The sequence below is a fragment of the Phoxinus phoxinus genome (genome assembly GCF_949152265.1).
Source record: "Phoxinus phoxinus genome assembly, chromosome: 1".
In the NCBI taxonomy this organism is placed as follows: Eukaryota; Metazoa; Chordata; class Actinopteri; order Cypriniformes; family Leuciscidae; genus Phoxinus; species Phoxinus phoxinus.
Genome location: NC_136876.1, coordinates 32,487,470 through 32,512,406, shown reverse-complemented (window position 1 = coordinate 32,512,406; position 24,937 = coordinate 32,487,470). Strand labels below are relative to the sequence as shown.

Here is a 24,937-nt window from a genome sequence, read left to right as displayed (position 1 = left end):
CTCAGAAATCAAAGACATTGTAAAGGCAAGCAAGCATTCAGCAGCACAGATGGCACACATACATGAATACACACAAGTAGATCTTCAGCACCACGGACAGCGCACACACGAATACGCACAACAAGATATTCAGCACCACGGACCAGCCACATATAGATGGAGAAGCGATATCCTCTGCTTTTGCAACCAGTGATTAATAACTTAAATTTCAGTATGTACCCCATATAAAGTTACTGTATGACTTTAAAACACTACATGCGACGCACCCTATCATTGTTAGTCACAAGTTGCAATGTTCTTAAGTATAACATCTCAAGTAATTGCCCAATCATTAAATCAATACATTTTATTCTTAACCTTTTACTGATGTTTTAATTATATAATCTATGTTTGAATAAAACAAATAGAGCATTGTTTGGATTCAGTGCATGAAACTAGGTCAAAACGACTCAAAATGATGGAGCAGGGAAGCATTAGTTATATGCCATATTTTTATGGCACTTTTTTGTGGTGTCCCATGAATGCCCTGGTAAATGCCAGGTAAAAAAATAATAATCTGGAAATCAATTTAAGGTGCAAATATCATAAACATGCTGATTTAAGTAAGTAAGAGCTGATAGAACACTGATGAGGATATTGCTTCAGAATAAATTACATGTAGACCACAAAATAATAATAATAATAATAATTCATGAATTTGAGTTGATGTAGCATTTGATTAGATTCCCAAAACATCTACGCAGAATTACATTTTCATATAATGTTGACTTTAAAAGAAAAAAGTTCTGTCTGAAAGTTTCAAGAACTTTCTGAGTTTTATCCAACCCCTGCAGAGGAACGGGGAACAGGAAACTTTTCTGAAACTCAAAGTTACATAAAATCTCATTGGATTTAAGAATATCAGATTTTAATGGGCATACAGAAAGGGGGCAGGATGAAGGTCTAGAAACAAAAAGTTTCCAAATACATGTATTGTGGATAGGAACCGGCTTTGTGTGGACATTAACAGCCACAGCAGTATCAGCAATTCTCCCATCAATATACTGCAGCACTCAATGCCAGAGAAAGAGAGAGGTGAATGGGAAATACGATGGAAGATCAAAGAAAAGAACAGAAATGCGGAGGAGGAAATGCTGTGGGAGCTCAAGCACAGATCAAGAGCAGATGCAAAGGTCAAGGTCAGAGTCATGTGGCTGGGAAATTTATGTGAAGTGTTCTTCGCGTGTGCGTTTGTCTTAAGTGAAATCAATAAAAAGGTGATTCACTGTAAAGAGCCTTACACACACACACACACACACACACACACACACACACACACACACACAGTTGGAGAGCTATAAGATTTGCCAACTGCACAAGCATCATACATCTTAAAATTGCACAGCTGTACTAAACGCACACTAAAGAACCACAGTAAATTTAACCGAGCACATTCAGAGAAAGTAATAACAAACCATTCACATTTGTTATCATCCTCTGCGTTTTTATTCTTTATTGATTCTTTTTTTTTTTACCCATTAAGCAATTTTGTGACACTTTGTTTGTACGTGAGCTTAGAGAATCTCACTATACAATTCCTTGGCTATTTTATCTCTTTATCCTTGCCAGCGACACCTTTGACTGAAAAAGCAACAACTAAAGTTATACCCTGCTCAAATAATGGATTTTTTTAGGACTAAAGTTAGAGCCTCTCAAATCTCTGTAAAATGCTTAAAGGGGCAATTTATTCAATCCTCATGTTGTTTGAAACACACACACACACACACACACAAAAACCTAAAAGGTAATATATTTTTGTATATTACACCTATGTGCCTTTTAGACTTCAAAATGGAAGTTATTCTCACAGTTACAGGCTCTGAATGCAGGTCAGCTGTCCTACATTAACAACACATGGCTTTATCATTTGGGCCTGCTGTTATCTGGCTCTGACAGCACTCCGTGTGTAATGCCAAAATTACAATAACCTGTATCTCTAGATGACTGCTCTACCCAGATCCTTTCTCGTGCTTTACTTGGCAAGCTCATAATATTCTCTAAACCATCATTTCAGATTGTACGTCTGGGATTACTAAACGGCCTCAGTTTCTGAATTACAATCTCTCTCCATCTCTATCATCACAACCACAATATTCAGTGGTTCTATTTGTGAAGCTCCATGATACTTTCTTCTCAGGAAAAAACAATAAACACATGAATAAAAGAGAAGCGTTTTGCTAGTTTTGGTGAATGGCCTTGAGTGATTTCAGCATTCAGTTCCTCCAGACTACCTGCATGTGATCTCAGAATATCAGCTTTCCCTGAGAGGAATATTTCAGAAGTCTTTGTCATGCTACCAAACAAGAACTTGTTTTCATCCTTGGCAGGTTTTCCAGAGAGGGAGAGAAAGAGAGAGAGAAAAAAAGATGTTGTGTCTTGATTCCTGACATTAACTCTGCTTCTTGTATTGACCCCAAAGCCTCAATCTTTCTCCAGAGCTACCATAACTGATTTGGTGATAGAAAGACTTGGACATTGCGCAGCTCTGATTAACTGAGATTCAAGTCAGAAATAGGACTGAGCAGATGGATGAGTGGCTCCATTTGGAAGAGTAAGTCCATTGAGGTTGGTTCCCTGGCCAGAGTCTGATGGCTTTAGCAGGCTGTGCTGGGGCAGTGAGAGCGAATTGGCTGTGGAGGGACTCTCGCCTCACAGCAGCGGGGTAAAGAGGGCTGGATTATGTCCACTTCATTTCCAGTTATCCAGGAAGTGGAACAGGATTCAGTAGGGGTGTAACAAATCGTAGAAGATCAGTGATCCGTACGGACCAGGCCCCACAGTTCGGAACGCATGTGATTCGCAAATTAACTGCAAAGTTTAACCATCATAGAGTAAAAAGTTTATCATTTGCACATGTTTTGTCTTACATAGGTGATTTTAAACCTTTCGTGCACAAAAAAAAGAGCCGAAAGAGAACTCTCAATATGGCAGTTGCGTGCAGCTATCTGTGCACACAGTTGCACACACCCGAAGCGCGCACAAAATTGATTCTTCTTTCACATCTCCTACATACACACACAATTATGTCAAAATTCCCATCTCTGCGAGTATCCTCAGAAACACAGACGGCTGTGTCTTAAGTGAACGTAAACAGTTGAGAAAGAAATAGGATGTGTAGCATTTTATTGGATCAATGCATTTCGGTCTTAAAGTGCCAGCAGCCTATAAATACCTGCTGCTGTCTGTGTCATTATTATAAAACAACAAAACACAGCTTTAAACAAGAGTAATCTATCTCTCTCTCTCTCTCTCTCTCTCTCTCTCTGTGTGAGTGTGTGCGTGCGCGTGTGTGTGATATTTGCTATATTGAAAATTACATCTAGAAATAGGCTTTTCAATAAGTTTGATGGACTGCAATTCTATCCACACCCCTTAATAAGCACATGTTTTTAATTTGCATACTGGTTTAAACTGTCAAAGTTTGGCTGGAATGACTTCCAACTGTACTGTTCAATCTGACTTTCTAATGAAACAAATGAAGACTTCTGCTGGGTTGTTAAGGTGAGCAAACATGCTGCCAGCGCTAATAGTATTCATGGGCCCAAACAATCTATGAGCTTTTCCATCTCAAGCGCAAAACATTCACATTTAGATTGATCCTCATGAATATCAACAAGCTGATTATTGCTAGCATATGCACCAAGTGTTAGTGAAGCAAGTCTGGAAATTTCCACTTAATATGGTTTGAGCACACTGCTCAGACTCCAAATGATTGAGAATAAAACCCCTCCTTCCCCACAGTAACACATTCTCACAAGGACCTGGTAATGTCTGCAATGGCCTATTTTGTGATTAGAGATAGTGATGTTATAGATTGTTAAATAGCGTAAGCCCTACTCTAACTGTGGGTTTACAGAGCGTAAATTAGATCTGAGCCGTGTGTTAATAAGATTGTCGTAGATCCAGCAGACCACTGACCCCCTGCCCGATCTCTGCGGTGATACCATGTTCCATTTGGTCCGCTCCAGATCGATTGTTTACAACCCTGACGTACAAAACACCACAGAAGGTCAATAAAAAACGAGAACAGGAGCAGGGCAGTTTATTACACAGAGCTTTTAAAATACCATTGGCAATTTCCACAACACAGAACCATCGCAAGTGGTATTTGTTAATGGTAATAAACCCTGCCGTGAGATTTTACTTGGCATGCCATTGAAAATAGGACCTTCACGTAAAATGTAAACCTGCAGCTGGCAGAGTGAGGGAGGAACCTCCACAGAGAAGAAACAAAAAATATACATTTGCAAAGAATGGATTTTATATTATCAAAGGTCAGGTTTGTTTTGAATTTAAGGCAGCGGTCTGTTTTATTTTGGTGAGTCTTTTAAAACCAGCAGGAGTTTGTACTGCGACTGGCGTGATATTAATTATTGATGAAGGCCACTGCTGCACTCAAGTGTAATCATAGATAAATGACTCACGATGAAAAAGAAAAAAGAAATCAATATGAAGTCCACATTAATAACTCAAACAAGAAAAGGCATGATGGCACACACGCATGCAAAGGAAAAGGCAAGCATGAGCATGTGAGAAATCTGTCAGCATACTGTACAATATTACATATTTAAATATGCCCTTGAGAAGACTTAATCACAATGAATTGATTGCCAATTGTGCTTGCCTAATTGACTTTTCGATTAGAAATATGGGTTTGTTAAAGGAACACTCCACTTTTTTTGTAAATAGGCTCATTTTACAACTCCAACAGAGTTAAACAGTTGAGTTTTACCGTTTTCGAATCCATTCAGCCGATCTCCGGGTCTGGCGGTAGCACTTTTAGCATAGCTTAGCATAGATCATTGAATCTGGTTAGCCGTTAGCATCATAGATCATTGAATCTGATTAGCCGTTAGCATCTCTCTCAAAAAAATGACCATATTTTTACTATTTAAAACTTGACTCTTCTGTAGTTACATTGTGTACTAAGACCGACAGAAAATGAAAAGTTGCGATTTTCTAGGCCGATATGTCTAGGAACTGTACTCTCATTCCTGCGTAATAATCAAGGAACTGTGCTGCCGTATCATGGGTGCAGCAGGCGCAATGATATTAGCGCCTGAAAATAGTCCCCAGCTCGGTAACTTCCAATGTGACCGGCAGTAAGTTTGTAACATCAACTTTTTATTGTCTGTAGTACACAATGTAACAAAAGAAGAGTCAAGTTTTAAATAGGAAAAATATCGAAACTCTTTGGTCATTTTTTTGAGAGAGATGCTAACGGTCTAACCAGATTCAATGATCTATGCTAAGCTATGCTAAAAGTGCTACCGCCAGACCCGGAGATCGGCTGTGTAAAAGCCGGCTATTCGGCCCAACTTCCGGTTTCCAAATAGCCGTTAAGGAAGCGCGCGTTCTAGTCTCTCCAGCGTTTTAAAGGAATTTTGGTTAAATAAGACACAGGTTCTCATATGCAATTATCTCGTTTTAATCTGACTCCATGAATTAAATAAAAGTTCAATGTGCAATAATGTTATGTTTACACTTAAAGTTACAACATGATGTAATGAGAATTTAAACCATTTGTACCCAGCATAAATGTTACCTGAGAGAGAGAGAGAGAGAGAAAGAGAGAGAGAGGGAGAGAAAGAGAGAGAGCGAGAGGGAGAGAGACCCTCTCCCCAGCTTGGCATCCAAAGACAAAAGAGTGAAGAACCTTTGCCGTCCAGTTTTGTCATTTCTCCCCCCACCGTGTCCCCAGCACCCAGGTGTGAGACATTCAAACTGACCAATCAGACCATCACAATTTCCTCCATTGTCCCAATCACTGCTATGCTGGAAATGTCTTAATGAAAAGAAAGTGTCTTTGTTGCATTGAAATAATCTTGGATTATTTCCAACCTTACAGCTGAATGGATTCGAAAACGGTAAAACTCAACTCTTTAACTCTAGGGGAGTTGGAAAATGAGCCTATTTACAAAAAAAGAGGAGTGTTCCTTTAAATTAAAGACTAGTTTAAATTCACACTATATAGTAGAAACACTAGATCCTTTCAGTGACTGGGAATTTTTTTTGCTGTGTGAAGTGCTAAAAAGAAGAGTTACACACAGACTTTTGCAAATTCACCAAAACATTGTCAAACCTTGACACCTTGTTATATACGATATATTCAGAAACTCTTTACTTAATTCAGAATTCTGTTTGGTTCTGTAGACGCAAGCACACACAGATCCTACCACTGGTCCGATCCTTTCTAATTTTATTCTACAGTATGTCCACGTACACAGTGAGAACACCAGCAGCTCATCTTTGCAACCTGTAACCTCACAAAGCTCCTTTATTGTTCTTTTCATGCGTGTCAGACTGTCACTATGGCACAGTTTTCCTGTCATCTATCCTCTCTCTCCTTCACATCTCACTTGTTGTGTTCAAAGGCTTCTCAGCACTATTGGACTTGTCACAGCTTACGTTCGTCAAGATGGCAATGCACAAGCATTTCCATAAAGACCCAAAGCAACTGTGTCTCTTTCTTTCATTAATGCGCTGATGTTTTGTGTGATAGTGATGTTGTAAACACTTGATCATCTTCATAGGTATGTGTGTGTACTTTATATGTGAGGAAAAGCAGTGATGTGACTGAGTGTTAGATGAGCTCAGACTAGGCCACTGCTGAAAACATCGAAACCTTCCACAAATACTGCAGTCGCAACACAATTATCCACATTACATCATTTAACAATTTAGCTATTAACTGCCCTAAGTGTTATAAGAAATTAATTACACAAAGAAGCAATTCATTAAATCAAATCAACAAATAAATACTGTACTTGCAGAGAAATACAGTAAAAACACACAGTATAGACAAAAATTGGTTCAAGATGTTGTTAATTTTATTTATTAAATGATATGATTTAATACTATTATTAAACTAAGAACAGAACATTCAAAATTAAACTGAGAATGCCTTTTAGATTCCAATTCAGTTGCTGAATATTAAATGTATCCTTTGTAACTTTTGGGCCTCTAGCAGTTAAAATATAAAAATGCATCCATTTTGCAGAAGATCATTGTTTTGTTTTGGCTTCAGCTCTGCGTGACTGTGTGGATGAATATGACCATTCACAATAGATAATGCTTTGCAATGAACTCTGTTAGAGAGCTTCATATGACAATTTATATGGTAATGAATCAGGGTGTATATTTAATTTAATTTGAACTGAATGAAGTAGAATTACAACTAAATTAAATTCAAAGAAATTAAAATAAAATAACCCAAATAAGTGTAAATCTTACCAAGACAAAAGGTTTGTGAAGAAACTTTGAATGCCAATTAAATTTTTATTTGAAGTGTTAAAGAGTTAAAGAAAAAAGTCTTAAGTTACAAACTTAAAAACAGACAGACAAAAAGATGCATGGACTAAAGGTGAAAGAGCAGTTAATGTCCTAGATTTCCATTATATGTTGAATTTCTTGGAATTACAAATAAGGACAATCCACTGTTTGTCAATCAAATTTAAACTCCATATCATGAATTGAAAAGGATCCAATTCCAAATGTTTCTCAACCTATACAAAGAGACACAAACTGTTTGTGGATCAATGAACATACACATGACACAATTAAAAGAAAGTTGTAGATCATGTCACACTGAGTGATGAACCATTTATATGAATCGAAGATACTGGCAGCTGTCTTTGCTTACTGATATGGAACATGGTTTACTTTCGTGGCAAGACTATAAGTGAAGCCATTCGTATTCAACTCTTATCGACCAGCATTCACACACAGCTGTCTCCATAAGAGCCAGGAGAGCCAAAGGAAACACGCACGCATGCACACACACACACACACACACACACAGTAACATATTGCCTCACCTGGCAGAAAATGTGTGAGCACAAATGGAGGCATAACCCATTAATGAAAGAAAACACTGTGCAACCCTCACACTGTGAGAATGATAGCAGTACCGTGCCAAAAAAAAAACACACAAAAAACTCCACTAATGTTATTTTGTCAAAGTGTCGAGAACATCCCAAAGTTAAAATCTCTGCAGGGTCTGGGAGTATTGAGAGGTCAGCCGATAGCACAACAATTTTCATTAATCTGCCAGTGAACTCATTGAACAGCCTATCTCAACCCATCGGACTTCAGACCATAGCTTGATATAGCCACATGATATCAAAAGATGCATCATCAAAAACTGCTGGAAGCAGAAGGATGTAAACTTGTCTGAAAATATTGGATATGAGTTTCAATACTCTGGTGAGAAACCGTTCACCAGAGGAACATTAAAAACCGATCTAGCCTTAGGATAAGACTGGCAGTTTTATAGCAGGCAGAGTAATTCATACTATTATGTCACTGAATCCGAATAATTAATAGTTGTAGTTGAAATATTTTACTTGCAGTTGATGTAATTTTTGTTTATTTGTTTAAATGTGCTGTATTACAACATAACCTTTATTTTAAAAGACCCCTTTTCAGTTTTTATATCGATAAATGATTCATGGTAACCAATTAAACATATCTTTTTGAACAACTTCTAATTCTTCCAAAATGCACTGTACATTTTCTTTGATTTAACGGAACTTGAATACATGATTTTATGAAAAATACTTTTAAATGTTTAAACTTTTCTACTTTGCTAAATTATTATGATGCTCTTTTCAAAAGAAAAGCAGTAACGGTATTATTAACATTAAGTGGCATGGCATCTTATGAACAGAATCCATTTGCACCATTTGTGCTTAGTGACACATTAAGTTTTCATTGGCATGTGCCAGCGGATAGTGGCATGTGCCAGCGGATAGTGGCATGTGCCAGCGGATGACATGTCCCGATGGATTGCGTCATGACTTGGAAGATGTCACCGTATGTTGTGGCACCGCTGACAGATAAGTTGAGCAGATATACCGACGTAATTGTGTGTAAATTCCTAAACAAATAACCTAATTAATGATTTTTTTTTTGTTTAAATATCAATTAAACATATTTACAAATCAGTAATATTTTTCAAACATGTAGTCAGTTTGTAGCACATCTGTATTTGAGTGGCATGTGCCAGTGAATGTAATATGTAATACGAGTACAGTATGTTGTTGATCAAACAAGTTGTTGGCAAACTTCAAGGAAATGCACAAAATAAATCTATCATTGGTCACTATTATTTTTGCATGATGCTGCATGCACACTGGTAAGTGTAACATTGGCCATCGCAAGATAAACCAAAACTTACACCAGTTGAGGAAGGTCCATGGGTGTTTTTGTTATTTGTGTGTGAGTTAGACGATAACAAAAACAAAAACAAGTAATCAAAGTCTGATATTAAAGGGATAGTTCACTTTGAAATTAAATGTTGGTATGTTTTAGCTTACCTCAAGGGCATCCAAGATGTAGGTTTCTTTGTTTCCGCAGTAGTTTCAATTTTGATATTTTTAGGTCAAACCGTTCTTGTCTGTCAGTCATATAATGCAGGTCTATGGTCACCACCTCAAAGAGCATGCACAGAGAAGTCCAAATTAAACAATTCCCCAGTGTAAGTACACATTGATGGCCTAAGACACACAAAACGAGCGGTTTGTGTGAGAAAACGAACAGTATTTATATTTTTTTTACCTGTACACAACCACGCGCGCTTCCTGGTGTGTTACGTGTGTGTGCGTTCTGGCTTAGTCTGCGCAAGCGCCGGAAAGAAAACATAAGTAATTGTTTTCTTTTAAGTCGTTTAAACATCCCGGATAATCGCAAATTAGTACGGTACCATTTCTATTAGCTGTCTTACACCGTGTCCTAACTACATAAAAGGTATATTTTCCATGTTAATCAGAGTTTTTGTCCTAACCAGACGCGACGGCGACACGCGAAGTTTCTAATTTAGAAACGGTTCCTATTTCTGCGTCGCGGCTGACAGATCAGCCAGAATCTGATTTCCCTATGAACAAGATCGAATAAACTGATTGTCATATGAAGAAATTACACTGGTTATGAGTACACATTATTTATTTTTAGTTAAAAATAGGTCACTGTGCCATAATGGATAATTTACCTCAGATTTTGAAAGCATATAATATAGCGTTCAAACTGAATTCTATGCAAACATACAACTGTACTTCATAACAAAATTAGTCAATGAGTATATTTTGTTAATGTTTTGATTTTTAATAATGTTATTTCTTGATTTGATTATGTCCTTACCCATTTCCAATGCGAGTGCGGGCCAGCAGTGCGCTTTCACAGAGAGACTCCGCTCACACGCTGTTCTCAATGGCTGTGATTTCTGTGATGGCTGCGTCGCGTCTAGTGTGGACAGCACTTGCTGTCGCTGGAATTTTATCGCGTCGCGTGTAGTTAGGACACGGTGTTAGCGCGTATTTTTTTCAGCGTGGCGTGCATGTTAATCCATGAGTATTCACACCGCAAGCAGGAGCGTCGCGTGAGCAGCAGTGAAGCGCGGGTTTCGTTGCGCTGCTCACGCTCAATTAAAGTGAAAGCACACCTTTGATGGACAAAATAAATATGATTTCACACAAAAAGTGCCTAAAATGCACATTATTTGCATGTCTAGTGTGTTTTAACAAGAACTGGAGTAGGCTATGTCAGAAAAGAAAATGAAGACTCAAAAATATAGATATATTAATGAAATTTACCCATTTAATCTTGTTTTTATTATTGAGTTTGGGTAAAAGTATATGGTGTTTAATAAAATATATATATAGAAAATAAATATTTGTGTGTGCTGTAAAGTGGTTAGAAAAATTAAATCGGAATCGGCTAAAATCTGTATCGGCAGGTCAAACTCAATGAAAAAACGTAATCAGCCTAGAAAATTGTAATTGGTGCATCTCTATAATCTTTCTGATTGGCTGGTATCAAACACCTTCACATAATCTGATGTTAACAGATGTTTTATTTTTTTATTTCTACATTTGCCGTAGTATTGTTGATGGGTTCAATAACACATCCTGCAAAAGAGGGGCCTTGGCCAGAACCTCGTGGTATTTGGGGGGCCTTGTCATGGAAAAGTTTGGAAACCCCTGTCTTAGGCCATCAATGTGTACTTACGATGGGGAATTGTTTAATTTGGACTTCTCTGTGCATGCTCTTTGAGGTGGTGACCATAGACCTGCATTATATGACTGACAGACAAGAACGGTTTGACCTAAAAATATCAAAATTGAAACTACTGCGGAAACAAAGACATACATCTTGGATGCCCTTGAGGTAAGCTAAAACATACCAACATTTAATTTCAAAGTGAACTATCCCTTAAATGTAAATAAATAGATATAATTTATATATGATTTAAATAATATAATATGTGGTTAGCAACTCTCATCTATGGCTTTAATATTTCACACACACACACACGCACGCACGCACGCACACACACACACACACACACACACACACACACACAATGGATTTTTTTTTTAACAGTGTGAACAAACAAGTTATCAAGGTCAATCACGCTTCTAATGGTTGGTGCCAGTTTCATAATGTATTTAAAAATAGTAGGTGTCACTTTATAATGATTTGTGTCATTTTCTCTCATTCTAGTTTACAATTATCAAGCGTAGCGTCGGTTCTGGCAGGTCACGTTAGTCACCTCGCATCAGCTGACTTTCAGCTAATCCACATCTACCTATAGGAATACGACGCCTATCACCGTATGCATATATAAGTAGTGTTGGGTCCGAGTCCACCTTTGTCGAGTCCGAGTCGAGTCCAAGTCCTTAACAACCGAGTACAAGTCCAAGTCCGAGTCCAAAGAGGGTCGAGTCGGACTTGAGTCCGAGTCCTTAACATCCGAGTCCGAGTCGAGTCCGGCCGAGTCCACAAAGATTTAAATGATTTGAAATTGACCTTTCACAAAGACCCGCCCCTCTTGGTTACTGTTGCTACGTCCGACAAGCCATTCCTCTCTCACTCCACATGTTCTCGGTCGGAGCAAAGAGGACACTAACAATGTGCCAACAGACAAGACAGAGCAGGGTACTTTTGGTTTGAAATAAAGTCTCAGCTTTCAATTTTTTAAATTTTTATGAAATTCAAACGATAAATACTGTTTTGTGGTGCTTTAATGTGTAGGCCTCAGTTCAAGCAGCACGTGAACTGATAATCTCTTCTAGTTATAGCACAAATTTCTAAAAAAGAAATCAATACACACTATTTTTCAAGTTCAAGTCCACTGCCTTTAATCTACTAACTGATTTGGTTTGTTTGTCGAACAAAAATGGCGTGTATCTGCATTTTAATTGGTCAGATCACCTGTCAATCAAATCCCGGCGAAAGGTCTCAACACTGAGCTCTTAAATTAATATTTTAAACCTTACAAAATGATTGCAATGTATAGTTACAGTCATACGTTTACCTATTGTACATCTTTTAGAATCTGCAAGGGAATGCTTAATAATGCAACACGATGCATTAAGAGCCAGGGGTAAACTTTTGAGCAAGATGATGATGTTTAAATTTTTCTTATTGTGTTGTACATGCTAATATCTTATTTAGCCTCTGAAGGGTTGGACTAAATTAATGAATGCATTTTTAAACAAATAAGACCAATTTACACCAATGATCCAGTTCAAAAGTTTACACCTCTTGGCTCTTAACGGATGCTTCCTTCTTGTGCATCACTAAATGTTTGCAGGGTTTGTAATAGTTGTGTATGAGTCCCTCAGTTGTCACCAGTGTGAAAGTATGGATCTTACAATCATAGTCACTAGCAAGGAGTCAAATATGCAGAAGATGCTGGAAAAGCAAAGAATGTGCAGGAGCTGGATGATTTTTCCTCAACCATTAAAAAAAAAAAAAAAAAAAAAAAAAAGTTGTGGATCATTCAGGTAATGACACAATATTAAAATCGAGCCTATGTAATTTGTCTTTATTTTGTGTTTGTATTTTATTTAGGGTATTAAACATCTGTTATGTGAAAAAGCTTTTTCAGGGCAGTACTAAATATAAACAATGTGTATTATCCGTCTTATTAAAACAACATATAAAAATAACATTTTGGAGATTCTGCAAGGAGTATGTAAACTTATGACTAAAGTATAAATGCAACAAAAATGATAACATTATTAGACGGCAAAATGTTGCTATGGTTATCACGTTCTTATGTTGCTATGTGTCAAATCATCGCAATTTCATGACTCAGAGGACAAAAATTAAGTGGATTCAATCCCACATTTAAATGCAGTTATCACTATTTATAATTTACAGTGTGAATGTAACCACTGGTCCTCTAGAAGTATGAAAAACAAAACTATTTAGATTGTCAACAGCGCTCCCTTTAAGCCATCACTTACCGCGTTCGGCACTCTCCCTAAAACTCTCGTCATAAACACTGACTGAAGTTGTCCGCACTGCACAGTGAATATCTTATTTATATTGCGTCTAAAGAGACTTTGTTGTTTATGAGGGGATTTGCGAAAGGATACAGCTCATGCTGATTCTAAAAATACATTTTGAGCGAATTATTTGCATGCGGACTCTAAAACGCCTCTGATTTGCCACTGTGTTTATGCACTTAACTGTGATTGGCTACAATGCTCAACGCTGAAACAACGTTGTTTCGTTTCGTTTTTGAATAAAAAAAATTCACAAAATTTAGTTTTGTGTCATCCAGTGCCCGGACTCGACTGGACTCGGACATTTTTCCGAGTCTAAAATGTCCCGAGTCCGTGTCAAGTCCGAGTACAAATTCATTCGAGTGCGTGACAAGTCCGAGTCCATTCAAAATTGGACTCGAGACCGGACTCGAGTCCGAGTCCGAGTTCGAGTACCCCAACTCTATATATAAGCTCTTTCAGTATTATCAGCAGCTATCGCGTTTCTCAGGAGCAAATTACCCTCCTCCCTCCCCAGCTCCTCCTCTCGTCAGTAAGGATTTGGCATTCTGATTCCCCTTGAATCAAAATAAATTCTCGAATTATGTTGTACTTTAAAATCTTGAATTAATTATATCTGCAATACATTCATGCTGGTTCTGTTCTGTTTACCCCAAGGGGGGTTATTGCTGCTCTTATCAATGCTAGGCTGCATGGATACACAGGGAGTTCTCGCCCAGAACGGAACCATACCGCCGATCCAAACTATAAGCTAATTGTCAATCATATATGACGATAGTGGTCCTGACAGAAATATGAGATAAATGATTGGTAGTGTCAATTTGTGATGGCACATAGTCCTGCTGGTTGGTACAACTTTAATTAGAGCGTTTAACTTTTCAGTTGTGGTCATCATTCTCAAATAATGTTTATATTCTTGTATAATCCCAAATTACAGAAGAAATGAAGAGGAACTGAGGGAGAGAGGGAGAATAGAGTGCGAGAGTGATGGCATTGAGAGATTCGAGGAAAGAGACAAGAAGGTATCTCCCAGAGGTGAGAAAAAAGGAAAAGGAGATTAGAGAAAGAGAGAGTCTCAAATCAGATGAGAGTCATTCAGATTGAATGTGTTATGAATCATGATCTCTTGCAGGACAGAAGCAGAATGTGAGCAGATTTACTGTGATACAAAAAAAGAAAGAAAGAAAGAGGGTGTTAGTTCAGGGGATATTAAATAAATAAGTCTCTTTTTGGACATTGACCAATTAATTGTCATTAGTGTAAAAAGGACTATTGTTGCTGCCCTACGTGCCAGCGGCATAAAGGGCAGTAAGTAAGTCATTGTATAATTGGTCATGGTAATGAGTAAACATATGAAAAACTAAGACATGGAAAAAATTTCACGCTATTGTCTTGTGTCGCTTTAGCCATTAATTACGCTGCATTTTAGGACAGTTAATCAAATCATTCATGTCATTAACAAAAGAAAAAGGATGAACTGGGAAATGCAGGCCAGAAACCTTTTTTTAAATATGAGGCTGTTCCGGTGCTGTTATCCGTCTGTATATTGATTTATGTTAATTTCCTCTAATGCTTAAAAAAATAAAAATGTGCTTGAAGCTGAACAAACATGAGCACATTTGTATTCATATCATATTATTCATGCGCATGTTTACAAGGTTAAAGTGCTCCATATGACATAAACATTGAAAGGTTAAATGTTTTATATGCTTTCAAATTAATCATTTCATGGACAGCCAGATCTCAATATTGTCTGACACAAGTGATCCACGAATGACAGATCATAATGAACTTCATTAATGGCGAGTCGGTCTGCCTTAGTTCTGATAATAAAATTTGAATAATACACACATACATTACATTTTGACTGTCAATTTGAATGTGGCATATTTTTAGCTTGTTTAGAAATGTCCTCATGTTGGGCTTGGTAACTGGTTGACCGCATCCCAGAGCCTCGGTCGCCACTTTCATTTCAAATCCCCCAAACCACAAAATCTCACACAGTGTACTGCATTTATCAAATGTTTCAGCTAAACACCTGTCACACAACAAAATATATTGGCTGCGTAACTGAGAAATCTACAGATATTCTCGAGGAAACTAGAAAGACCACAGAAGGGAGGCACGGCTTCTCGTTCTCGTTCCAGACGGGAGACCCCCTGACGGAAAGCTTCAAGCTCAAGGATCATTACAGTGCCAGACCAAACTAATCAACGCAGTGTTGGAGCTAATGAAACTCATCCATTTCCATCAAGTGATGGACATGGCAGACTAACAGTGTTACCATGGCGATGCAGTGATGGAAATCTATGTCTTTATAACTACACTTATAAATAAATAGATAGCCAAGCTCAAAAGTTTGCATATGTACTAATCATACTGTATTTCTAAGCCATCTGTGGTCCCACTATGTAAAAGTAGTAGTACTGCATGGTTAGTAGAAGTGCTAGTAAGATGTGTTACAAATAAGTTGAGATAATAAACTCTGCTGTTCATATAATTATTTCAAACATCTGACTTTAATGTACTATTTATGAGTAAGCCAGAATTTGCTTATTTCTGTAACATCCAACAGATAAACTGCAGCCACATGAAACATCCCAAAAGCTGGATATTAGAGTTTTCCCTGCTGGGGCTTCTCCGATTGTTTTACTGGGTCTCTAATACACTTTGTAATGAGTAGATAATGTTAAGCTAATGTAATGGAGAGAAAAACTGAGCTGATGAGGAGGAAGAAAATTAGCCATCACACACGGGATTTCCACTTTCTAAACTCTTAAAATGGGCGTATTTAACCTTCAGTGGCTACTATATGAGCTAAGTAAACACGGATGCTGTTGGGTAAGAAGTACGATAAATAAACACTCATGTGCACGGACACATAAATCATCACGTCTCAAACTATTGCTATAGTTGCCATTAGAAGACATAAGGTGCGGCTTAAATAAGATGCATACAAGGCACATGTTCTTGTTATTGTGAAATGGGTTGTTAATTCTCCACAAACTGCAGTGCCGTTCCTAAACACAGTGAAAAACACCTCGGTGACATTCAGCCCTAATTAAGAATTATTGTGAGAGAGTTGCAAAGTAGTCTCGCACAGATACACAAATGCAGCAAGAAGCTCTGCTGAAACGTAGCCTGAGAGAGAACATCTGCCCGCGCTCCTCCACTCCCCACATCAAGGGAATTAGAGAAACAACAGAGTAGTAAACAACACAATGAGAGTGAAAGAAGGAGAGAGAGGAAGGACAGAACCCAAAAAATCCTTCTCACAGTCCCACAACATTACTTAATTTACAATGGCAACATAACAGTGCATCCTACTGTCACTCTTATACTGACTGCAACATCGCACAACTCCTTACAAAACATTTAACGGTGGCCTATTAATGACACATAAACTTGCAAATGAATAGTGTGCTATATATTCTGTCATTTACAGTAAATACAATTCTGTAAAAATTTCAAGACTCCATTTAAAATGGTACAGTGGTTAGAAGTGACCTCGTAATTGAATATTTTATTAGATTAAACTTCTGAGCCAAATTCATAATGTTGTGCAGATACAGTATTATTTTTTAAACCTTATAAAGTGATTAAGCATTTATTTTATTATTGACCCTACACTATAGGGTTAATTGTCACAATGAAACCCTGCCATTTTATTTTTAAATAATACAAATAAAATAAACAGTAATGATAATATTAATACTAACAAGACGTTAAAAAATATTGCAAATATAAAGCGTTTTTTATCATTCGAAAATTTTGATTAGAAAATCCCCAAAATATTGAATTGCATTTAAAAACATCTTCATACTATTCTGGCATTATAAAAACTCTAAACTATTATTACTTTCAATATTCATTGATTTGAAAGGCTTTTTAAAGGTCTATAATAGTGCTCATAATAGTGATATATAATAGTTTCATTTCTCAGAATAATGTGTTTGCACAGAAAGGAATATATGCAATAAAGCTGCAGCAGTAATGACTGTGGAGAAATAGGATGAGCACGAGGAGAAGGATGAAATGCACTAACAATAGGAGTCTGAGACTGTGACAGTATTGCAATGTATAGAGACATAAAGCAGCACTCATTTCTATGAATATAAAGAGATTTTACTGAAAAGCACAAACAAATATTCATGTAAAAACCAGTGTTTGTGCGCTGCACAGTTGCAAGAAGGTGAGCAAAAAGAGAATTCATCCGCAAACTGTTGATACTGATTGGGTAGACAAATCGACACAATCTTATCATGTCACGCCTGGCTAACTATTTATTGGAATAGGGCTAGACAGTTGCTACACTACCAGATCTCTGTGGAAATAGGCTGAACGTCCTGCAGTTGGAGGTCTTTATGAGCAACACAAATGCAAATAGCACATTATGCTCAATCAGAATCGCATTATGAAAATCAGCTTTGGAAGATCAGTGTACCTGATGTGTTTGTAAAAAGCTGGAGTTCAACATGGGACTCCCTGAGAAAAAAACAACAACTGTCTTCATGAATTGGGGTCAGAAAGTTCTGATACGGGTGTACAAAATGCGCTGTGAAATATCTGAAGCATGACGGAGAGGGCAACACGGGACAAGAGCTAATGAGAGGTCAGAGCAGAGTCTGTGCATGTGCTGCATGTAAGAATAAGTCACTGCGAATTTGACAAACACTAGAGAGAAAAGGTGACAGAGAAAGAGACAGAAGGAGAGAGAGAGAGAGGTGGAGGTCATTTGTTTAGACTCACAGTGGAGAAGTTGTGGGCTCCACAGGGCTCTCCGCGGTACTTGCAGGCCAGTAGCATATCCTCCAGCTGGTGGCCCAGTCGGTCCATGAACTCCATGCTGGTGCCATCGAAGCGCCGTGGAGGCAGGAAAAGACGGAAATCTGACAGCTTGCTAAACCATCCCCGCCTGTCATCTTGAAGCAGGTCCAGCACCAAGGGTCTGGCCGTGCGGTTGGCCAGCAACAGTCCAAGCCAGTGACCCGCAAAGTACAGATCACTCTTAGTGAGGTAGTTCAAACGAATGGGGTTATTGTTGCAGATAGTGACCGTGGGAAAAGCGAGTTCTCTCGCCCACTCTGTGTGGATTCTTGTGTGAGTGGGAAAGGCCAGCCAGTGAAGCAGCCGATTCGAGGACCAGGAAACCAGAAGACCCAGACATGTACAGAACGCCAGCATCCAAAAGGCCCGGCGGCTTAGTGAGTTTGACGGGGCACATATGTGCCGCAATCCGTGGAGGCGAGTCCGCGCTAGGAGGGCCACGGTGAGGTGGGACAGATTGTCTCGTGGTGTTCCAGCTCGGGTGCGACGACGACGAGCCCTGCCTTGGCCCGGCATTGGCGAGGCAGGGCGCAGACAGGGGCCTTCCAGAGCCATGAGGGCCCACAGGGCTGCTAGAGCAGCAGGGGGGACGCCTTCATCTCCCAGCCAGGCCTCCGCGGCCGGGGCCCTCATGGGGCTCCAGGAGCACAGAGAGAGCCACAACACTGATTTCCTGAATACTAATCTCACTTTTAGAGTCCAGCAATCAAGTCACACACTATTGTAGCACCTGCAAAACTACTCCACTGAAGTGTACAATCCCAACTCTACTATGATTTCCACTTTAATATCCTGTCAAATGTATGCAAATTTCATTACTGGATTAAACAAACACATTCACGCACAAACACACTGCTCCCCAAGGTACACACAATTCACCATGTGTCTTTATACCCGCTCTCTATAAACCCTCAGGCAACATCCCAAGGCTATTTTCCTTGGTCCTTTCTCTTTCTAGATCTATTTCGCTCCCCTCCTCAGTCCATCGGGTCAGGGTGCCCAGACTTAGACTGGGTTAGCAGACAGCCTGCATCTGCATCTGAGATTCTCACAGAATCTCCTGAATGTCAGGCAAGTGAATCGGATCTTAATGAGAGAAAAAAATTCAATAGATAAAAGACAGATTGTAAGAGAGAATAATGAAAAAGAGATGGATTGTGAAAGGAAACCTCCAGCTGAGTCACAAGAAAGAAGGATCTGAGAGAGTATCCAGGCAGGCTGTCCTGTTGGTAAAATTGACCTTTTTCCACAATCCCTAGAGAGAGGGTTTCCTGAACACTAGCTACAACTGACCCCACAACCCCATGATAACACTCATCTTGTCTTTTTACCTCTTTTCCTCTGGCTTTGACAGTGATACTGTACTGACTTTTCCCATTCCTCTGTGTCTCTGTCCTCAACGATGGGGGCACATGGCCAAAAGCCTTACAGAGGTCGTACTTCGTGCTAGTTCACACACACATACGCACACACACTGACTCTTGCCTGTAGGAGGACTGAATGCCGTTGATGTGGAATCTGTTCTGACATGGTCCGAATTCAGCATCTCACTCTCTCTCTCTCCTTCCCTTTTTCCATCCTTCTTTTAGACTGATACTGCATCCTTGATCTTCTTCTCCTTTGATTTTCCATTGCTAAAAATATCCATACCCGGAAAATTTAATTCTTCAATTTGCGTCCATGTCCCTCCTCTTTACTCTGTCAATCAAAGCATGCTTGCTCCTCCCCCTGCCTCTCGCGTGCCTCCTCTTGTCCTTTCTCGTTGTCTGGACGGATTCACTTCTGCCTCTTTGGTCGCTTGAAAGAGAGAGAGCGCGAGCGAGCGACAGAAGCTGCTCAGCATGGGAGACTTTGCTTTCCTTTGCACTGTTTAATTGCTCTGCTGTTGCTGCCACGGCACTCTCGCCTTCCCTTCCGCGCTCTGTCGGTCTGTTCGCTCAGCATTCCTTTCCTCCTCCTGGGTCACTCCATCTATTCACTCCTCCTTCTGCTCTGTCGTTTCTGTTCTCTCCGCACTCCTCCGTGTCCACACAGTCAGTGCCTGGCTCAGCCTGTGCCAGCTCTCTCTCTCTCACTCTCTTACTTGCTTGCTCTCTCTCTCTCTCTCTCTCTCTCTCTCTCTCTCTCTGTCTGTGTTTCTCTCTCTCTCTCTCTCTCTCTCTATTAGCCTCTATATTTTGTTTACTGCCTGCTTCCTTGAACAAGGCTGAAAAGAAACAAAAAGAGTCGCTCTAATGTTTCTCTTCACATGCTTGTTAAAATGTAAAATGGTGTCCTGTGTGTGAGCGTGTAGGAGGGTTGCTTTTGTGTAGGAAGAAAAGCCAAAAGAGCTCACTGGTGTCCCACACTTCATTTCTCTCACTCATTCTACAGTATGTCACCTCTTTTTCTGTATTTTACATAATATGGTCCTTTTCTCTCTTTGCAAGCTACACAAATGTGCCAACAATTTATTTATTTTAAATAAAAAGATTTTGGTCAAAAACCTTTTTCTAGCATGACTGAAACGTTAATTATTTAAGATTTGCATGACAGTGTGGAGAACGTTGTCCAATGGTACTTTCTGTAACCTACACACCAGCTCACGACCAACTAGGAGTTAAAGGGAAGTTTATTTATTCATAATCACTCAACTTCTCATTCTTAGATTGAAAAAAAAAAAGTATACCTAAAAATGATTCCTAGGGCTCTATTTTAACGATCTAAGCACATGGTCTAAAGCGCATGGCGCAAATATACTTAGGGCGTGTCAGAATCTACTTTTGCTTGTTTAACGACGGGAAAAATGGTCGGCACGCCCAGCCCATGGTCTAAAAAGGTTGTCCCTATGCTCTTAATGAGAAATGGGTGTGTTTTGGGCATAATGTGCAATAAACCAATCAGAGTCTCATCTCACATTCCCTTTAAAAGCCAGTTACGTTCGCGCCATGACGGATTCGCTATTTACATGGCGGAATTTGCAAACGGAAAGACCTAACGCTTATCCAGAGTGGAAACGTATCTGCTCGTGTGCAAGGCTAAGGAGCACAAGAAGACCATCTACGGGACAAGCTGAATTCCTCTATATCTTTATGTACACAATATGAATCTTTTACATTGTAATCCTTTTATTTTTTTATATTTGGCATGTTTGTGTGCTGCTGCGCGTCCCTTTGTGTGTAATAAGCTAATGCGCCCTTTAATTAACAAAAATACTGCGCCATTGACTTTAGACCAGGTTTCAGTTGGTCAATGTTTATTTGCCGCAGTCTATTTCAGTTGCCTCAAAATAGCAACGCACCAACAATGCACCCGAACACACCACATTTTCAGACCAGCATGCCCATGGCATAGAACAATTATTCTATTTGTATTCTATTATCCTACATATATTATATTATGCTATTTAAACAACGTGGTGCAGGACGTGAAAATGATAACTGCGTTGGGCTGAAACTAGCAAAAAACACTTGTGTCCTGCCTGGCCCCGCATTGCGCTGGGTGTATGATAAGGCCCTATAATGCTTACAAAAAAAAATCCAATATTTAAATGAACTGATTTTGATGAACCTAAGCACGTAAATACATTTAGGTTTCAGGGTTTAGGTTACACCAGCAAAATGTAATTTAAGGTTCAGATTAGATACAAACACCTCCTTAAGGTAACAATAGCACCACTTTTTGCAGTGTATTAACTCACTCACTCACTCATTTCATCTTCACACACATGCAGGTTCCAAATGACCAGTCAGAGTCTTTGCCACATAAGTGGCAGTCACAGATCACCAAATATTTAGAGAGCGACAGATGGAGTGAGGGTTGGATGGAAGTTTTTCTCTAATCACAGACTGAATATATCACACACAATTTGACGCAGCACACGTGTTTTTGTTATTTGCAAGTGTTGCGTTTTCTTTTTAAAGAGAGAGAGAAAGAAAGAAAATATCCAATTTTAAAAAAGTGTATTTAACCAAAGCTGCTTTCTCAGTTAGACATAATTAATGAAGACGCTTGTGTAAGGCACATGGGCTCTCTACATGTAAATGAGTCATTGGGAGATACAAATTGGATATTGATGCCATACAGCACAGTCTAGTGACAAATAAGGGCTTTCTTAGAAGAATACTTGATCCCAAAATTAATGTTCTCACCTTAAACAATATAAATCTGTATGATTGTCTTGTGAGATTTTGTTTTTGTTTGTTTAATTAACACAATCATCTTGTTTACGAATCGGACTGAACAATTTATTCAGGCTGATCTAGTTACTGACTTACTCAATACAGCAGTTCTAGAGTTAACAATTCACTGAATGGGAAGAGAATCACTGAAAAATTATAAAAACTGTCTGTTCATCAAACCTGTGTTTTCAAGAGGATTTGGAATATAGCACATTAATGGATTAATGGACACAGCTCAACACATTTAATGCCTTTGTTTCTTGGAACAAAATCATTCTGGTTTGGAACAATATTAATAAATGGAGATGATTTCAATTTTTGTGTTTTCCAGTTCTTCACTAAATACAGTTTTATCATATTATGTTCTAGATATAAACCAGAAGGTATGAAGTTGAGACTGCTTTAGATTTATAGCCTCATATGCAAAATTAAGTTCCTTATCTATATTGCATTAATAGCCTGAGTTGTATATATTTTTTATAAGACCTAATAAAATTACAATAAATGTGATTTATAATTCATTGGTAAGACTTGGAGAGCAAAAGTCAGATTCATGACTTTACTGAAACCTTGTAACTTGGGAAGTTACTTGAAGGTTCAGACCTGGGGCTTGGCTTTGTCTTGTAAAACATTGTCCTGAACCTGTCTGACAAATGTCTGGCTGTTCTTTGAGGCACTAAAAAATATTAAAATGATTTGTGCATAAAAGGTCATTCTAATACCAAGCAGCAAAAAACTGAGAAATTGGCAATGATGTAAGACCAGCGGTGAACTGGTGTGCAGCCTCGCATAAAACACTTTTTAATTCATTTCAGGAGAGAGATTCATATTATCTTCATTGTCCTCGTATCACAAGTATAATCTACAACTTCAGTCTGGAGCCCTTCAGCATTACTTATCAGTTAGCATCACACTTCCCCTAGGATCTCATATCCTCCAGTATTCAAGCAGTCTGGACATCAGTGAGTCTATTAACTGCTGCATGATTCAGTTTCAGTAAGTACAATATAGAACATTTGCATCTGGATTGTGTTTTTCATCCTTTTCATTATAAAACTGTGCTGAGTACAATACAAAGGATAGAATAATACTTTAGCCTATTATATACATTTCCCCAGTATGTGGGGCGTTTAATTTCACAGCAAGCATGTAACTGATTTTACAATGCTTTCTTTCAGGCAGATGCTTTATTGAGTGCTCATATGATCTCGGCATGAAACGAGCCCTTCAATGTGATCCCTTATCTTATCATATTAACAACATAATCACAAACGTCCAGCGACTGGAAGAAACAGATTTCTTTAACACAGCATGCCATCTCAAAGAAATAAACAGTTTGCAGACTTATATGTGAAAAGCATAGATCTAAACACAATGGCGTCAGTTACAGTGCATACGATGTCACACTACATGGTATACACTGCATCTATGACTGACCCAGAAGTATCCTTCCCATTTATTTTCTTCCAAATATTCTTCAATAAAGATCTTAACCAAATCAACCTGCACAGAGATCAACCAAAAAATGTCAATATGATATGAATCAACAACAAAACAAAAACAAAAAGTATATATTTTTTTGAAAACTACAAGTTAATGGTTAATTTAAAGTACTTTTTCCAGTTGTTTCAATAGAAGTATACACTGTACTACTGTTTAAAATTTCCGAGCTCATGGTATGACTGTGTTCAATAGTTTATACAAAAAATATATTTATTTGTGGAAATTTTAAATGGGATTTTCCGAGCCCCAAAACTCTGCTCACTGTATGGTCCTGAATCGAAAAAAAAAATACCTGTGCATGTGAATATAAACTTCTCAGCTTTACAACGTCAATCAATTTTTTTCCGAGAGCCATGTTCACACTTCACAAAATCACAGTCACTGCTTACAAACAAACAAGCAGACAGGACAACTGCATATGAAGTATTACTGAAATATCACTGAATAATAGATACTGTAGATGGCCACACACTTAAATCTTAAATCATACGTCTTAAATCTGTAAGATGTATGTATTGTTCTTGAATGGTATTCCCACATGCTAAAGTGATGAATTGCTTTATTGATGCAGCTAATCCAGCTGTAATTAGGCAGGGGTGCGTTTCCCGAAAGCATCGTTAGCCAACTATGGTCGCAAGTTCCGTCGTTATCAGCATAGTTCAACGATTTGGTGTTTCCCGAAACCATCGTTCCAACGAACGTTCGCAAACAGCATTGCAAACTTGTGTGGTTGGAACGACAGCTCTCGAGCTGTGGTTAGAAGCATAGTTTCTAGTTTACATGAGATGTAGACTGAATAAATCCTTATCTTTAGCAAAATAAGCAAGCTGAAATTCAGTACAACCCGTGTTTTTTATTCAGAATACATACAAATGCAATTTACGCCTTTTAGTTTGTCAAGAGATTTAAAGCACCGTTTTTGAAGACTGTGCATGTGCGAACGTGCTCTACTATGTAAGAACGAGACAAATATTGAGTCTGGTAATAAAGCAAAATAACTGAGAAAAATTAGAAATGGTCTTCAGATGCCATGTCTGTAACTTATATGACAAAATCTAGCGTTAATTCTATCTCAAACAGATTAATTAAAATAAGTTATCAGTCCGCCACGTGCGA

General features: G+C 38.5%; 1 protein-coding gene across 4 annotated transcripts in view; it reads right to left on the bottom strand.

Annotated features, from left to right (window-relative positions):
- The window catches only part of asic2 (acid-sensing (proton-gated) ion channel 2), a 385,466-nt gene that overhangs the window by 132,935 nt on the left and 227,594 nt on the right, over positions 1 to 24,937 (bottom strand). For 2 of the 4 annotated variants that reach the window (XR_013797479.1, XM_079611593.1), the window contains exon 1: positions 18,081 to 18,930. The exons of 1 other annotated variant lie outside the window; for it this stretch is intronic. Coding sequence is in view for 2 of the 3 variants with exons in the window: in XM_079611593.1 (XP_079467719.1) it covers positions 18,081 to 18,791 (711 nt within the window). In the remaining variant the exon portion in view is untranslated. Of the gene's footprint in view, positions 1 to 18,080; positions 20,232 to 24,937 lie in introns of those variants that run through there. One more of the 4 variants, XM_079611594.1, reaches the window with a different exon arrangement.